Raw genomic sequence first — 18533 nt, forward strand, 5'->3', positions numbered from 1 at the left:
AATTGTTCCAAACATATTTATTATTTTTACAGATTCTAAATACACTAGTGACCTGTGATGCACGCTGGTGTCGGTGATGCCAGGCCTGGGATCACACTTCTGGCCAGGCCCAGCATGACTGTCCAGAAGGCACCTGTCTCGGGGGAGGCAGCTTTCTGAGGGGACCCAGAGGAGCAATGGTCAGTAGCAAATACCTCTGTGAGCACACTGTCTGTCCTGCACTGGGGAGGAGCTGCTGCTGTGTGGTGGTTTCTGACCCTGGCTGTGAGCTCCTAAGAACTCTTCTCAGGAGATTTTGGTTGAGACAAGCCTGGCTTTGAACTCTGAATCCTGCTGTGGCAGTCCCCTGAGTGGTGAGAATATAGGCCACCATGCCCAGCTCCCAGAGAGCAGTTCTAAGGTCAAGGCATGATCAAAATGCCTGAGACCATGTCAGAGTCATGACAAGTTTCTGTGGCTTGAAAGCTTGGATTTAAGTCTCATTTTTCAGTCACACAGTTGAAATGCAGAAAGGCATCGGGGGCCAGGCCTGGTATTAGGAACTGAAGAAGTGGCCTGATTCCAGATTAGAACAGAAGCAAGTGTACTGTGATTTCCAGCCTCGTGGCTGCCATAGTAACTCCAAGTTCTCCCCTGTGTTCTCGTTAACATCTGGTGTGATGGATGGTGCCTCTTTTCAAAGCCCTTCATATGCACTGCTGCTCCTTCCAGGTACGTGGGTTCCCCGTTCTCTCACCGGCGCTGGTTTAGTCCTGTTAGGTTCTTGAGCTAACACAGGGACAGAAGCAGAGAGAGTGCTGAGGCTTATCTTACCTCTAAGACTACAATGGGAATTCAAGGTAGCAGGTACAATCATGACACTTTTTATCCTCCTGCCTCAGCACAATGAGTGATGGAATACTGGTTTTACTGCCCCTCCCACCAAGCTCTAGCAGTTGTTTCTTGATGCCGGCAAAGAAGGGGTGGGGTATTCATTTGAGAGTAAGATACTGAGACTAAACCAAGATCAGCTTTATGCAGCTTGCAAGCCAAAGCTGTTTGGGTTGGTGACATGTTACAAACAGCCCAGGACCAGAGTGGAGCGGGAGGCAGGCAGTGGTGAACCAGGCAGGACTTACCGTGACCGCTGCACCCATCAGTCCTTGCACCAGTGCTTCTCCAGTGGACTTCACCTAAGAGGGGTCCGGGTCAGATTCTGTTAAGCCCCTGATTGAGCTCAAAGGGGAAACAGAAAGGACAACTGAGGAAGCCTATGAGCCCGACAGTGGAGTTAAGATGGATTAATGTACTGGAAAGGAGCCTATGGACAACTCGGGCACAGACAGAGTGGACAGCCTCAAACTCACAGAGATCCACCTGCCTCTGCCTCTGAGTGCTGGAATTAAAGGCGTGCACCACCACCACCACCACCACCACCTGGCAGACGGTAGAGTTTTAAGGGCTAGCATGAGGAAGAAACAGCCAGCCTCCTCGGGAAGGCCTTTGGGACTGTCAGTTAAGAACAGGAAGCAAGAGAACAGCCAAGTGATCATGTGTGGTTTGAGGACAACAGGTGTGCCTACTGAAAAGGGTTTCCAAATGTCCAGTCCCCAACTACCTGCTTAGCTGTGTGGCCCATGTTCATTGCATCATTAATCCGGTTTTCCAGGAAACGCCAAGTATCTTCAAAGTCCGGGGAGGAGTCCTGCATCATCACCAGCTCTGTTGTGTTGTAGATGCCAGCCAGCACTGCACGGCGGGTGTACCAGTTAAACTGCAGAGAGACCCACCCAGCAGGCAGGAAATCACTGCTCTGTGCGCAAAGGAAGTCCTGGGTTTTTCTCACTCAAGATCTTAGGGACTCCCAGGCTCCCTCATTTCCTCTCTCTCTCTGACACACATGGCCCTCTGGACACCACTACTGCTCTGAATTTGGCTGGGCACCAAAGCTGTCTGTGATATGAAAACTGTAAGCTCCTGGTTCCAACCTCCTAGGCTGAGAGTCAGAGAGTCTGAATTAAACACTAGGAGCCAGGAGGTTTAGCCAGCAGCCAAGGTGATTTGACTGGTGGAGTGCCCTGAGTCCTGGGGAGGTTCTACAATCCAACAGTCATGACTAAACCACATGGGGAGGGCTGCCGCAGGATCAGGGACAGGTTATAACATCTGGATGAAGCTGAGGGTTCAAGTCCCCAGTGACTTCTGCCAGCTCTGGTAATTGCTCTTCAGAGGACCAGCTCAGCTACTCAGTGTTTTATTCCTTTAATTTCTTTGTTCTCTAATTTTGTTTCCCACCATCTCTGTTGGTGGTGTATTCCCACACAGAGAAGGTTTATTAAAGCACTTCGTTACAAGTATGGAGGGAGGATGTATCTGTGCACCTTGCCATCCCCGAGACCTCAAAGTACTATCACATTTTAATTTCCTTTATGAAGGTGTATATATATTTTAATATCCCACCAGAAATATGGAAGCATTTAACAAGTCATGTTCTTCCTGGTGCCTCCGTATAGGGGCTTATTGATCTCTCAGCAAAATGGGTCAAGATGGGGGAGGAGTTTCTTTGTAAAGCAATGTCTCAAAGTCAGTCTCAGCAAAGGCAGACATGGGAGAATCTGCTGCAGAATAGAATCTATGTCTCAGGAGACTGAGGGGAATGGTTATGATAGAGCAGCCCTGTAATAAGGCCCCAAGGTCTGTGCCCCTCCACAATGGTCCATGCTCAAATGCTGGTCACCGATGACAATGATCCACATGCCACTCTGGCTCATGCAAGACCTTTCCCCCTGAGATGGGAATGACACCGCTGCCCTTCCAGACTTTCCATCAAAGACATTTCACAAACTTCAAGAAATGCCTGGCCCAAGCCTTTGCTAGCAAGCTATGGGCCTACAGAAAATACTCACATCAGTGGACTGGTCCCCAGCATAATGCCACATGTCATCCACCATGGTGGTGAGCAAGTTCAGGCTGGGAGGGATGTTGTGAGGAAGCAGGAGGATGCTGAGGGCCTGAAGAACAAATGACAGAGGAGGCACTGCATGCAGGGAACGGCAGCATACACAGGGCTCACATAGGGGGGATGTCACAGGGGACAGTCTAGTTCTTGCTCTTTGAAACCCATTATGGGTGGAGGTAGCAGCAAGAAACCCGGACTAGAGGTGATGGGGCCAGGGGCATGGTTTTGTCCTAAGATGACCTAATCAGAGTCTCTGGGCCAACATTTGAAACTGGGAATACTGACAGCTAAAGGGGTCACTCCTGTACCAGAGTCCTGGAAGCAAGGATGGAAAGGGCACCCCATTCAGTCACAGTAGATCCCTGTTCCCACAAAAACAAATCTTCCCAGTTGACAGTGCCAGAAAAAATCTGAGAGTCTCCCTTAGCAAATACCAGCTTCTCCAGGCCCGACAGAACAAGCTCTCGATGCTTTACCAACTCTATAATCCTCTGGGCTGGCAAGAGGTCCTTCACTAGCTGGAAAGTGTTCCCTTGCAAAGTGCCCAGAAGGCAGCAGTGTGCTGACTCAGGCGGGCAGCTGACACCCAGTACTGTTCTGCCCAGGGATTATGAGCTCTAGGTGGTCAAAGTCCGTCAGCTGGCTGACCAAGGTCACGCACTCAAGTCTTCCAGCTGGACAGAGGATACTGGGTGCTTGAGTCATCCTCGTTGCTGATGTAATTTTTAACTCAGAAAAAGGCCACACTGTGACCTGCTTCAGAAAGGAGGAAAATGGAGGCCTTCCCCTGGCAACACACCAAGAAGCCTAGTATTCAAAACCTGAAACACAACAGGGCACTCATTGAGTAAAGATGGCTGGTACAAGCCCGACTGTTCTGACCTTTCTCAAGGAAGACTGCTCCTCCTTGAAGACCTGGTGGCACACTCAGGCTACTGGGTCCACCTGATATGAACTCTGCAGGGCCACTCACAAGTCCAGGAGCTTGACTCAGAAGGCTTGAAGTCGCTCCCTATGGTGCGCCCTAGTAAGAACCGAGCTCTGCCAGGTGTGCTAGGCTTTCCTGGCCCTATGGTAAAGACTCAAGAACTAGCTTCTCAGCAGTGTGCACGGTGAGGGGGTGGGGGTGGGATATCATCACTGTTGCTCTGGAACTTTAACATGGACTGTGTACCCGGGGCCAGTGTTCAATGTAGGGGATCAGCATTCTCAGTCTGGTTTCCACTGCATCCCTCAGGAACTGGTCTGTCTTCCTCTTCCTGGAAGAGGGAAAGAAAACAGTGTGTCACTAGCTCAAAAGCAGGGGCAACACTGCCTACTCAGTCCCAGCAGCGCCTGAGGAAAACTGTCACTCAGGATGCTGATTGCAGACCCATCTAAGCTGCGGGGAATTAGCACTGCTCTCTTGGTGTTTCTTGTATCCGCTTCCTGGGGGACAGCTGCTAGGGCAAGAGGCCCGCTCCATGCTGCGACTTACTCTGCCTGGCCCAATTGCACCAGCTTTTGCTCCTCTTCCAGTATGTGGGTAAGGCGAGCATTGCACTGGGTAACAAAATGCAGAATCAGCTCACTGCCGTCACTCCCAAACATGCTGGCTGCTGCGCTGGAGAGACCCAAGGACTATAGGAGAGATAGCAGAAAAGTGAGTAAGCATATTGGGGCTGAAAGCACAATTATCACAAACACCTCTTTCCTTAACAGAGACTGGATTTTCAGTGGAGACCCCTGGCTCTCGCTCTGAGCTCATGTGATTTTAGGGACCAGCACTGGTCCACCGTACCCTTTAGTTTATGCAGAGCATGGCTCCAGGCCTGCATGCTGGAGTTCAGTGGCTGGCTCGGGGGTGGGTGCATGACCAAATACAGAACTCAGGAATCTACCTTAGGAATTTTGCTCAGTATGGAAAGGTTCTAGTTTCATTTTTGTTGCTGTGACAACACCCCAGCACTCTGGAGGCAAAGACAGGTGGGTCTCTGAGTTTGAGGCCAGCCTGGTCTACAGATAAAGTTCCAGGACAGGCAGGGCTACACAGAGAAATCTTGTCCGTAAAAAACAAACAAAACAAAAAAACCCAGAGCAACACGGGAAGAGTTTATTTGGCTTCCTATCCAGGTTTTTATTTTTTTTTTTATTTTTTAGATATTTGAGTGCAGTGTAGGGGACTTTTATTTATTTTAAGATTTATTTATTTATTATGTATACAACATACTGCCTCGATGTATGCCCACACGCCAGAGGGGGGCCCAGAAGAGGGCGCCAGATCTCATTACAGAGGGTTGTGAGCCACCATGTGGTTGCCGGGAATTGAACTCAGGACCTCTGGAAGAGCAGCCAGTACTCTTAACCTCTGAGGCATCTCTCCAGCCCCTATTCCAGGTTTTATATACAAGAACTCAAGCAGCTAGTCTTTTCATATCTACAGTCCAGAGCAGAGAGAGACAAGTCTACCCACCCTGGTTGCTTGTTTGATGTTGCTTAGTGCCCAGAGAGCTTTCTCTGCACTTACAGTGAAGAGCTCATCTCATGAAATGGTGCCATCCACATTCACCTCAATTAATAATCCAGACAATCCCCAAGAGGCATGCCCACAGGCCAACCTGATTTAGATCAATTTCTCAGTCAAGGATTCCTAGGTGACTCTAGGTTGTGGAAAGTTGGCAACTAAAAACCAAGCATCATGGGAGGGACAGTCTTCTTTCTACTGGACTGCTGCTCCACTTCAGCCCCGCATGGGAGCCCCTTCAAAGGAGCCCAAAATGAACCATGTGATGATCCTCATGGTGAACACATTCTAGCAACACCAACTACGACACTGGAGTAGGCTCCTTCTGGACTTTCCTTCATTACAAAGTCAAAATATCCCTCTCTATCATAGGCCAGTTAGAGCTGAGCTGTAGCACTGAACCTGGGGCTCTAACCAACTCTGCTCAGAGCGAATACTCCCTTCCTGACATGCTCCCTTCACCTAGAGCTCCAGTACAGTGGGCCTGACAGGTTCTGTCTTTCAATCATTCAATTACTTTTGTAGGGTGGGGATCAAACCTAGGGTCTGTGCACAGAACACAAGCATTCCACCACTGATATAGCCCAAGCTTCTGTCAGATGTTTAAACATACTTCTTTCCATTAGAACCATTGAGGAGCTAAACAAGCCAGAGACGGCCTTTGTTTTCCTGATCCATATTGATTGTTGAGTATCTACTGGAGACAGTAACAGGAACGGACAGCAGGAAAGGAACAAAAGTACACGACTGTGACTTCCTCCTGCAGGGCAGGGGAACTGCCTCTCTTCTGTAGGTGAGCAGGGCTGACATCAATGACTGCAGGCCTCTCAGCACAGTACACACGCCATCTCAACGCCCCGCGTACTAGCTCCACTCGGTGCGCAGGTTGTGGCTATATTTCACAAACCAGGAAACTGAAGCTTACAGTTCTCACCCGCAAACTGAGTCGGCGGTCTATAGTTATCATGTACTCAGTATGAAAGAGGGTAAGAGGAAATGCAAGTTAACAGAGGGTACCGTTTTGTTCAATTTTCCCAAACAATCCTATTAATTTCTCTCACATTTGTGAAATCTCTATCAATTTCTTCCCTCCCCCAGAAATTTCTGCTTCCTCCTACTCCTTACTAACCTTAGGTTCCCCAAGCTATCTCATGTACTCTGAAAAGAAATCAAAAGCCACCCTGTGGGAATTCCCTTAATGTTTAGAAACTAAACCCAGTGAGTTTGAGACTAGTCTAGTCTACATAATGAATTCCAGGATAGTCAGGCTATATGGAGAGACCATGTCACACACACACGAGAGGGAGAGGGAGAGAGAGAGAGAGCGAGAGAGAGAGGGGGAGGGGGAGAGGGGGAAAAGAAAAAGAAAAAATGCAAAGCTGTCTTCTCCAATGTGTGTACGGCCAGTCCTTTCACCCGTTTTCCAGATCTTGAACTCTTGCCTTAGGAATCCCATGGTTTTGATTTTGGCGCCTTCTTCTATTACCTTCACCCTCTCTTGTGTTTTGTTTTTCCCCATGCTTAGCTTCCATCCTGCTTCTGTGCTTGACACAGTCTTCTCAGCCTAATGGTTCTCTACTTCCTCAGTGTCAGGACCCCAATAACAATCACTGTAATAGCTGATTGCTAGCTATGGAAGAGATCTTTTCTTCTCTCTCCAGTACCGAGACGCTCTAACCCAGAGCTACTCCTATACCCTCCTTCCTCCCCAGCCCTTCTCTTGATGGGCTCTCAATACATAGCCCAGGAAGCCCTCAAAGTCCCACGTGCTGGGGTTAAGAGGTGTAAGGCACCACACAAAGTGGGATTCTCTGCGCTTTATCCTCTTGCATACACTCACATCCACACACGCTACAATACTCAGACAGCCATCTGCAGCCCTCCTAGCTCCTCTGGTGCAGACCCAGTATACAGGCTCGACACCTCCAGCCTGGAGGAGGGCCGGATGGAAACAGACCAAACAGTACAGAAGACAAAATGCTAGGCCCAGATAGTGAAGCACGGGAAGAAGCATATTCCCACCCCTAGTTTCTGTATAGAATCAGAACAGCTCTCAAACTGAACATTAAGCCTAAGGCCAGTGGATGGACCAATCTCTGGAGCTATTTATCCACCTTAAAGTTCACTACTATACAGCTTCATCTGTCCAGGACAGTGAATAATGTTTACTGGGTAATGAAGACAGACAAGGCACTTAGAGACACAGGCATAGGCAAGGACTTTCTAAAAAGGACCAACAACACAGGAGACAATCAGAATTGACAGACAGGATTATATCAAATTCAAAAGACTTTGTACTAGCAAAGGAAACAATCATCAGAGTGAAGAGACAGTCTGCGAGGAAATCTTTGCTAAGTACATGCAACCAATAATACTTAGCATCTCTAAAGAACTCCAGCTCCTTCACTCGAGCAGGCAGTAACATTACCGCCAATTCAGCCATGGCTACGAGGAAGGACTGGTGCCTTCTTGGCAAGGAGGCGCTGATGAAATGCTGGGACATCGGAAGATAGGGCTGTCACAGCTACATGTCACTAAGGTGACGTGACAAACGGCACAAAATCCTGGCTCATCAAACTCTCTAAGTTGCCTGAAAATCTGTCACAGTCATCAACTACAGTCTGAATGATCAGGGTGTGGTAGCGCAGACCCTCAATCCCAGCACACAAGGCAGAGGAGAAAGAAAACCTTACAAAATTCTTCAAGGACAAGCCTCTGGACCTGGGCTCAAGAAGGTATGAGTCATATTCTGTGCTCCAGGCTCTCAAACATGGGAAGCTGGGACAGAAAGACAAGGCGCCATGTACCAAGGCTCCCAGGCAAGAAGCTGGAGACAGCAGCAGGTGCGCAGAGCCCCTCTGTGGGGCCTGGGCGGAGCTGCGGCAATAAACACAAAACCGGCACAAACAAGACGAAATGAAACAACCCCCACCCCCCATTAAATAAAAACAAACCATGCAATCAGCAAATACATTAATGAACTGAACACAAAGTCCTCATGAGAAAAACACAGACAATCAATAAATACTTGAAAAATATTCTTAACCACCGGAGAAGCATAGAAGTGTTTTGAGGGCTGGTGAGATGCCTAGTAAGAGTGTTTGTTCTTTTCTCCAGTTCAGTTCCCAGCATACACACTGCTCGGCTCACAATCTCCTCTGCCTCTGGCTCCAAGAGAACCAATGCCCTCCAAGTGGCATATATACACATAGACACACACACACACACACTCACTCTCATAATAATAATATATTTTTATTTAAAACAAAACTGCTTTGAGGGCTGGGCATGCACAAATCTACAATCTGAGTTCTTGGAAGATGTAGGAAGAGCAGTAGTTTGGAGTTCAAGGCCAACCTAAGATATATACAACTCTGAGGCCAGTCTATCCAACATCAGACTACTTTAAAACAAACAAACAAAAAATTGCTTTGAGAGTCCACCCTACCCTGGTCAAGATGCCTAGCTTCAAGAAAACAGGTGACAAGAAATGTCAAGGATATGCAAGAGAAATTTGGGGAGGACTTCATTATGAAACTGTGGCTGGCCTGGAACTGTGTAGTTCACTGGCCTCAGCCTTGTGGTGATATCCCTGCCTCTGCCTTTCAAGTCCTGGGATTACAGGCATGAGCCATTGTGCCTGTCGATAAAGAAGGTGGGGACTTCAGACACTGCTGGTGGCAATGTAAACTAGTATAGGCACTGTGGAAATAAACTAGAAAAGAACTGCTATGTGATCTAGCTATACTACACATTGGTGTATACCTCAAGGAGTCTAAGATAGTGTTCACAGAGAAACTTACACATTTATGTTTATTTCTATATTACTCTCAGTAGTCAGGATATGGATCTAGTCCTGATCTGCCCATTAACAGATGGATGGATAAAGAATTCTGTTAATTATATACAAAAGAATTATATTGAGATGTAAAGAGGGAAATTGTTGTGGAATATTATTTTAACTAGGCAAAGATGTGTTACATTTGTTTATGCTGCAGAATATTACTTTAACCATGTAAAGGTGTGTTACATTTGTTTATGCCGCAGAATATTACTTTAACCACGTTAAGGTGTGTTACATTTGTTTATGCTGCAGAATATTACTTTAACCACGTAAAGGTGTGTTACATTTGTTTATGCTGCAGAATATTACTTTAACTATGTAAAGGTGTGTTACATTTGTTTATGCTGCAGAATATTACTTTAACCACGTTAAGGTGTGTTACATTTGTTTATGCTGCAGAATATTACTTTAACCACGTAAAGGTGTGTTACATTTGTTTATGCTGCAGAATATTACTTTAACTACGTAAAGGTGTGTTACATTTGTTTATGCTGCAGAATATTACTTTAACCATGTAAAGGTTTGTTACATTTGTTTATGCTGCATTGCTTAATTATGCAATCCTAGTATTTTGAAGGCAGAGTCAAAAGGGCCACTGCAAGTCTGAGGCTGGCCTCGTCTATTTAGTGAGTTCCAGACTGGCCCAGGCTACACAGTAAGACCCTGTCTCTAAATTTAAAAAAAAAAAAAAAAAAGAAAGAAAAGAAAAAATAGCTATCAAGATGGCTTAGCACAGAAAGGCCCCAGGTTGCCAAGGCTGGACCACCTGAATTCAATCACTGAGACCCACATGACAGAAGACAAGACCCTCCTCCTCTAACTTCTATCTATATTCTGTGAGTTCCGGGCCAGCCTGGTCTACAAAGCAATTCATTTCTATCATAAGGGGAAGAAAGAAAGTCAAAGATAAACCAGCCAATCCTGTGCCTGTGAAGCTGTGAGCTAGACTGGAAGAAAGCAGAACGTCTGTGGTTCTGACTCTGGGTTCACCTGGGTCTGCTGCCCCACCCTCACCTCTACCCACCTGGGCTCCTTCCGCAATGGCCTCTGCAGTCCAGCCATGCGCAGGCACAAACTCCAGGGCTGCTGTCAAGATGCGATGCTGCAGCTGCTCCTCACTCTCGTGGTCCTCTTCCTCCTCTCCACTCTGGTCTGTGTACCTGATACAGAGCCCAGCACACATCACCTCACTATCTACAGCCTGGCATCAGAATGAGCCCAGCCGGAAACCAAAGATGGGTCTCCTACAGGCATGTTAGGAGGGGCTTCTGCATTAGTATGGATGTTTTAATACCAACAAGGTTCAAATCCTCTCATCCTTGCCCTCCTCCCACAGGAAGAAAGTGTCCAGGAATTTGAGTTCTTATGATAAGAAGACAATGGCCCTGTCCCAGCCTAGGTTTCTGCTTATCATCCTCAGACAAGTGGTCCAACCTGTGGCCCATAGGCTACCTGTGCCCCAGGAGAGCTATGCCTATGCCTAAATGTATTTATAGATGACATAGTTATGTTGCAGAGTCATAGGTTGGCCACTCCTGCTAGAACATGGTGTTTAAAGGTTTTTCTTCTGTTTGTACTGGGCTAGTACTTCAAAAAAGCAAGAAGAATGGTTATTTTATTCATAGGTATAAATCCTCAAAAGGTATTTATTGAGTTGCAAGTATTTAGCTAGATATCTGCCAGCAATTCCAGCACATGGCAGGTTGAGACAGGAGGAAGTTCTGGAGTTTAAGGCCAGTCTCAGCTACAGAAGAACATGTCTCAAATCAATCGCTCAGTCATCAATCAATTGATCGATCAATCAAATAACAGGGCTGGAAAATATCTCAGCAGTTAAGAGCACTGACTACCGCTTCTGAGCTCAGTTCCCAGAACCCACACCGGGCAGCTCACAACTGTCAGTAACTTAGCTCTAGAGCAGCAGTTCTCAATCTGTGGGTCTCAACCCCTTGAGGGTTGAGCGACCCTTTCACAGGGGTTGCTCAAGACCATCAGAAAACAGATATTTACATTATGATTAATAACAGCAGCAAAATTACAGTTACTAAGTAGCAATGAAAGTAATTTTATGGTTGGGGGTCACTACAACATGAGGAACTGTATTAAAGGATCACAGCATTAGGAAGGTTGAGAACCACTGCACTAGGGGGTCTGATGCCCAGTTCTGGCCTTTTTGGCACCAGCACCCATGTGCACATACCACAAAAGACAGACACACACACACTTTTTGGTATCAGTACCCACCCATGTGCACATACAATAGACACGCAACACACATTTTTTTAAAAGAGCACTTTAAAAGCCAGGTGGTGGTAGTGCCAGCACTTGGGAGGCAGAGACAGGTGGATCTCTGAGTTCGAGGCCAGCCTGGTCTACAAGAGCTAGTTCCAGGACAGCTAGGGCTGTTATACAGAGAAACCCTATCTAGAGAAACCAAAATAAAATAAAATAAAAAATAAAGTACTTTACAAAATCTAGTAAAACTGGGCTAGGCATGGATATACATACCTTTAATTTAGCACTCAGGACGGCAGAGGCAGGGGATCTCTGTGAGTTGTAGGCCAGCATAGTCTACAAGGAGAGCTCCAGCTCAGCCAGGGTTACATAGTGAGACCTTGTCTCAAAACAAGCAAACAAAACTTGGTAGGAAAATTGAACACTCTAATCTCCTATTGTGGAAAGTTCAATTTTCAGTGGCAGGATTAACAAGAAAAACAGATCTGCTATAGACGCACTCGGGAGACAGAGGCAGGAGGATCTCTGTGAGTACGAGGCCAGCCTGCTCTATATAACCAGTTCTAGGACAGTCAGAACTATACAGAGAGACCCTGTCTTAAAAGAACAAAACCAAACAAACAAAAAACCCAGATCTAATGGAAATGTAGTTATTATTACCTTGTAAAAGCTAAGTCTGCCCTACACAGGCAATGACATTTTAAATGTGTTTTTCTTTTGCCTCTATGCTTCCAACAGTTCTGTATCCCAGGCAAGCCTTGAACCTGAGATCCTCCTCCAGACTCCAGTGCTGGCCGGTTTTATGTCAACTTGATACAAGCTAGAGAGGGGGGAACCTCAATTGAGGAAATACCTTCATAAGTTCCAGCTGTAGGGAGGCATTTTCTTAACTAGTGATTGATGGGGGAGGGCCTAGCCCACTGTGGGTGGTGCTATCCCTGGGCTGGTGGTCCTGGATTCTATAATGAACAAGGCTGAGCAAGCCAGTAAGCAACACTCCTCCATGGCCTCTGCATTGGCTCCTGCCTCCAGGATCCTGCCCTGTTGGAGTAGGACTTTCTTCCATGATAGACTACGACGTGGAAGTATAAGCCAAATAAACCCCCCAACTTGCTTTTGCTCATGGTGTTTTCTTATAGCAATAGAAACCCTAACTAAGACACTTTTGTCGTTGGGATTACTTCAAAGTTCTTCACTTCAAAGTTCCCATCTCTACAGAGAGGATATACATGTTTTTTCATATTATGTCTCCTATCAAACAATGGAATCTAAATGGTCATCAATAACACGGGCTAAATACATTTTGGTTCATTCATTAAAAGAACTAAAATAACACAAACTGTGGAAAGACACTAAGAATCTACTGTTGAACAGGCTACGGCAGACATCTATAATCCTAGCACTTGGAAGACTCAGTCAGAAAGATCGCTGAACTCAATCTGCCTAGGCTACAGAGACCTCATTTAAAAAAAAATGCTTATAGAAACTTCTAAAAGGCAATTTTATGTCAGACGAGTTATCTCTGTGTATGACTTCAAGTATTCTCTCCACTGTGTTTAGATTTTCTAAAAACAACAGAAAGCAGCGAAGCACAGTAGCAGACTCCTGCAATCCCAGCACTTTGGAGACTGGGGCTGGAGGATTCCCAGAGCTCGAGGCCAGAGTTAAAGACCCGACAGTTCCACAAGACCCTAGCAGAAAGGAAAGAGGGGAGGGGAGGGGAGGGAGGAGAGGAAGGGGAAGGGAATAGAAGAAGGAGGGGCTGGTGAGGAGGAAGCTGCATTCTGAAGCATGCCAGTGGCCAGCAATGGGTAGATCTGGACACTAATGCTTACCGGGGGGGCTGACGAGAAAACTCTGAGCCGGGTGTTTCTGGCCCTGGTGTCTCCGAATGTTGCTGAGGAAAAGACTGAGGAGGCTGCTGCTTCTGCTCTTCTGAAGACCTCAAGCCCACAGAAGTGTGGAGGGCATGCGGCATCAGAGGAGATCGGCAGCGGGCCACTGAAACACAAACAAGACTGTTCAGGGACATTCACCGTGGAGCACCGTCTGAGACCCAGAGTGGTGATAAAAATGAGGAGGAAGTACACGGCAGGAACACTCTGCAGGCACTCATTCCAGTGCTGCGTCCCCAACAGATACCTTGTTAACAGAAGCCCCGAGACACGTAAACCAGTTAACCGAAGACCTAGCTGTCTCACCAGCCTGTCTGTAGCACCGGTCAGCTGTATGGCTCTATAAAACATTTCCCTCAGTATACAGATTAAAATAATTGTCTTAATTATTACCGTGTGTGCATGACATACATGGATAGTCATTCAATGACACACGCTTGGAGCTCAGAGGGTTCTTTTGTGGAGTTGGTTTTCTTTTTTAACCCTTACATCCATTCTGGGAATGGAACTCAGGTTGCCAGGTTTATGTGTCAAACACCTTTACCCACTGAACCATCTTGCTGGGCCCATAATATTCAGCTTTTAAAACCCCACAGATTAAGAGTGTTAATCTCAACTTGTCCAGTGGCAATGTTAAGGTACCCTTCAAACGTGAAATGCTATACCTATTACATAACAACCTACATTCAAAATGTTTACATGGCATTTCTTTTCCTTCTTTATCATGTTTTTGTATACTGTATGCATGTGCATGTTTGTATGTACGTAGGTGAGCATGCACAAGTATGTGGAGGCTTGAGGTCAGTTTTGGGAATCATTCTCAATCTGTTCTTCCACTTTACTGATTGATAGGGTCTCTGCAACAGAATCAGAGCTTACTGATATGGGTAGTCTTGCTGGCCTGCTTCAACTAGAGGTCTCCGGTCTCCACCTCTGGGCTTTTCTTTCTTTCAGTTTTTATTTTTCTGTTTGTTTTGTTTCTGAGACAAGATCTCACTATGGAGTCCTGACTGGACTGACACTACGAAGACCAGGCTAGCCTGAACTCACTATTCAGACCACGTTGGCCTCAAACACCCAGAAATACGCTTCTCTGACAGTGCTGGATTAAAGGCGTGTACCACCACGTTTTTATGTTTTAAAGGTGTGTTTTATGTGGGTTCTAAAGACCAAAATTCTGGTTCTCACACTCAAACACCCTAACCTCCGAGCCAGCCCCTCAGCCCTTGCAGCCCCTTACTTTAGGAAATATCAGCAGTGTCTCCTGTGTAAAAATCCTTACTAATTTTCTCTTCCCCAACATTTTATCATCAGAATACCAGCTGAAGAAGTTGCGAACATCTGTATGTCTACTCAGTTTCTGCGGATACGCTCTTCACCAGCATATTTCTGATTATTTGGTGCAGATCTCAAGGGTTCTGCATCTCCAGCACTTCAGTCCATGTATCACCAGAGCTCACTGATTACTGTCCCTCTATGGATTGTTCATATATGATGAAACATACAAATCTTAAACATACCATTCCGTGAGCGATGTAAAGAAACACACCTGTATAATACGAATCCTATGTAGACATTACTATCACCCCAGAAAATTCCCTCCCACCCTTTCAGGTCCCACACCTCTGTTCTGAAACTTACACTCTAGGTTAGTTTTTCCTTGTCCTGGGATTTTTTTTTTTAATCTACATGTTTTAATTTTTTTCTCTGAAGTTTCTTTAATTTCATATATATTTTAAATTTTTTGTTTGTCAAGATAGGCCCTGAATGTCCTGGAACTCACTCTGTAATCTAGGCTGGCCTCAAATTTAGAGACTTGCTTGGATTAAAGGTGTGCACCACCACCGTTTGGCTAATTTTTAAAGATTTATTTATATGTATAAGTGTTTTGCCTGCATGTATGTATATGTACCCCATGTCTGCCTGATGACCAAAAGGAGAGAAGAGGGGATTGGGAAGTGAACCCTGGGCATCTGCAAAAACAGCACACACTCTTAATGATGAGCCATTTCTCAAGCCCTGCTTAGTATATTTCTTTCTAAGATGCATTTCTTTTTTTTTTTAATGAGTCTTTTGCCTGCATGTGTGTATCTGCACCATGTGAATGCCTGTGTCCATGGAGGCCAGAAGAGAATATCGGATCCATGACTGGTAGAAACTGAACTTGTGTCCTCTGGAAGATCTGCCAGTGCTCTTAACCACTGAGCCTTCTCTCCAGGACATTATTTAGTTTTTAATTATATATATTGATGTCAGTTTGTGTGTGGGGATGAAGAAGGCATGAGATGCCCTGGAGCTGGAGTTACAGGTGGTTTTGAGCTGGCCAACATGTGTGCTGGGAATCCAACTTGGGTCCTCTCAAGAGCAATATGAACTCTTAACTGCTGGGCCATCTCTCTAGCTTCCCAGATCAGTATATTTTTAAAAAGATCATCCTATGCAACTCTTTGAGAAGTCTACAAGAACACTTAGGAATGTTTTACTTTCTGTGACTCTCTGAAAACCCATGTTCCTGGATCTGTCTTTCTTTTGAGTGCCTCTTTTCTCTTAACCCTTGTGCTCAAGCCTACATTAAAATCTCTTCGTTAAACCCTGTTTTAAACACACACACACAAAATATCAAAATATCAGCTTATATTATTTTGAGACAGTCTTCCAAATAGCGCAGGCTGAGACAGGACTACACATATTTTAAAAAGAAAAAAATAATAAAAAGGAAAAGTATGAGGCTGGAGAGATGGCTCAGAGGTTAAGGGTACTGGCTGCTCTTCCAGAAGACCTGAGTTCAATTCCCAGTAACTACGTGGTGGATCACAACCATCCATAATAGGATCTGATGCCCTTTTCTGGCCTGCAGACATGCATGCAGGCAGAGCACTCATCAATATATAGATAAATCATGACGGTACACTCTTTTAAGCATTCAGGAAGCAAGGACGGACAAGCCAGTCTCTCTGAATTTAAGGTCAGTCATAGCAAGTTCCAGGTCAGTCAAGAACACAGAGTGAGACCTTGTCTCAAAAATTTTAGAAAGGGAGGGTGCTTTGGAGGCCCCTGTTGCAGAGTGCTTGCATAGAGCTACAAAAGACGAATGTTTGGCTTTTCAAGGTCCAGCCATTATAAAGTTGCTGCGAATGCACTTCAATGTTTTGTGGACACAGTTTCTTGATTAAATACCCAAGATTGAGTTTCTTGAACCCTGGTATTATTTTTACTAAACACACCTTGTCTGAAACTTAACATAAAGTTGACAAAAAGGAAGCCATTGAAAACAATAATATGGAAACATAGAACACCATTCATAAAAACCAGCATTTTGTTATATGCACAGAAAATAGAGCAAATACCCACAAAATTTGAAGTGAGAGGTTTCCCAAAGTATGGCTGTGAAATCTCTGCAGGTCGGAAATTTTAGTTGCATATTTATGTTAATGTGTTAGTGTGGAAATATTCTATTTATGGACAGTGATTTTTGCATTTCCACTGAATGACAGCGTACAAAGTTTTCTTTTTAAAGTAAAAGTCTAGATTAATGTGGACGTAAAAATACTGAACATTCGGCAGCAATGGATAGTAAGAGAATGTCACCAACTTAGTGACGTGGTGTGGCAAAGACTGACTCTGGGGAAAGACCGGGCTGGGCGCTCTCTGGCGGTTCCACTCCAGCGAGGCTGGCCCAGTGCCCATGGCAACGGAACTGAGAACGCTTCTCCAACGGACGAGCTCGGTGACCTTGGGTACACCGAGCCCTCTGAAGCTCCATTACCTCTGAGGAACCGGGGTGACAGGCCTGCTCCGCTGCTTTTGCCCCTCACAGCTCCTGTCTGGAGATCGAAACCCACTAAGTGATTTGGTTTTTTCCCCAAACTCGAGACTCCACGGGCTCCACGCCGATGCCCTTCACCTTTACCTTGCTATCCCCAACCATGGCCTTTCTCTCCCTATGCCAACCCCAGGCCCGCGCCGCTTCTCCTTCCCCGCTCTCCCCCGCGCCCGGCCTCGGTCGTCACCTCACCGGGCAGGCACCGCAACTGCAGGAGCCTCCAGCCTACCCGGCCGAGGACGCCAGACACTGCTGCCGTCGCCGCCATCTTGGAAGTGGGCACGCACGCCGACGGCGGCGACGTGCCGGGCAGCGTCACGCCGTCGGGGGGGGGGCGCGTCTACCTTCTAGGACTGGGTGCTCCGCCGCGTCTTCCCGCGAGAGACTGGAAACGAGAAGCCGGCGTCTGCGGAGCGGGTATTCCGGGTAGGAGGAAGGTGAGCTCGTTCTGGGCGGCTCGAGCACCCGACCGGGCCTAACGGGCCTCCTCGGGCCCACTCTCATCCTCCGTCCTCTCGTTTCCGCTCCCCGCGCCGTCATTGGCTTGCCTGGGGGAAGCCGGTGTGAGGGATCACGGTGACCATCATGGCCCTGCATGCGGCAGCATTCCTGTCTCCGGGGCTTTTCTGCCGCCTCTTTTTCTCATGAAACCCGGAGCTGGCATCGGGATCGCCAGTTTACTCCTAGCCATCTGTGGTGACCTTGGGTCTCCTTCAGGGCATCTGGCGGAAAGCACGAAAGCTGGGGAGAACCTGGAGTCACAGGTTGTCCCTTTGAGCCTGGCACTTATTTTCGACTTATCTAGGATCCTTGTTTATAAAACGAACCCAGGCTTTTGTCCGGAGAGTTGACCCTGTGGTCCAGGGATCTAGCTTTAACAAACCATTTGTAAATTTGGGAGAGGCTTGCTTCTTAGCGTCTGGCGTACCTGAGTCCAGGTTGCATTCTTCAGAGGGAAGCTGAGCGACTCGCTGCTCGCCCCTGGGAAGGAGCAAACTGTGTGTATTTATTGTCATGATCATGGAGGGAGCATTTATGTGGAGGCCAGAGGACAAGTTTGTTTTTCATCAGACTGTGGCCATCTCCCTTGTGACAGGGTCTCTAGTGGCCTGAAGCTCACTAGTTAAGGCTGGACCGGCTGGCCAGTCCGCCTTCCTCCAGCTGGATTACTTACCCGGCCAAATAAGCTTTTTAAAAAATACATATATTCTATTTCGTATTGTTTTATGGGGGGATGACATGTGTAGAATGGAAGTCAGGATAACTTTCAGGAGTTAATCCTCTACTTCCTTGGG

At 46.5% G+C, this 18533-nt stretch overlaps 2 protein-coding genes across 3 annotated transcripts in view; one reads left to right on the top strand and one right to left on the bottom strand.

The window, feature by feature from the left end:
* On the bottom strand, window positions 1-17557 carry Coq9 (coenzyme Q9). Of its 2 annotated transcripts, none has more exons than XM_038312319.1 (9): window positions 17431-17557; window positions 13356-13521; window positions 10310-10445; window positions 4416-4558; window positions 4113-4197; window positions 2886-2990; window positions 1598-1753; window positions 1119-1172; window positions 1-768 (listed from the first exon to the last, which is right to left on the bottom strand). In XM_038312319.1, exons 1-9 carry the CDS (start codon window positions 17504-17506, stop codon window positions 733-735), a joined length of 957 nt encoding a protein of 318 aa, XP_038168247.1. In that variant the 5' UTR covers window positions 17507-17557; the 3' UTR covers window positions 1-732. The 2 variants fall into 2 exon arrangements, with proteins under 2 accessions (XP_038168247.1, XP_038168248.1); XM_038312320.1 differs by having other exon boundaries at window positions 17426-17519.
* Window positions 17528-18533, top strand: part of Ciapin1 (cytokine induced apoptosis inhibitor 1) — a 14286-nt gene continuing 13280 nt past the window's right edge. Inside the window, exon 1 of the mRNA XM_038312321.1 lies at window positions 17528-17675. The gene's annotated coding sequence lies outside the window, so the exon portion shown is untranslated. The remainder of the gene's footprint in view (window positions 17676-18533) is intronic.

The sequence above is a fragment of the Arvicola amphibius genome, chromosome 15 (genome assembly GCF_903992535.2).
Source record: "Arvicola amphibius chromosome 15, mArvAmp1.2, whole genome shotgun sequence".
NCBI classification, from domain to species: domain Eukaryota; kingdom Metazoa; phylum Chordata; class Mammalia; order Rodentia; family Cricetidae; genus Arvicola; species Arvicola amphibius.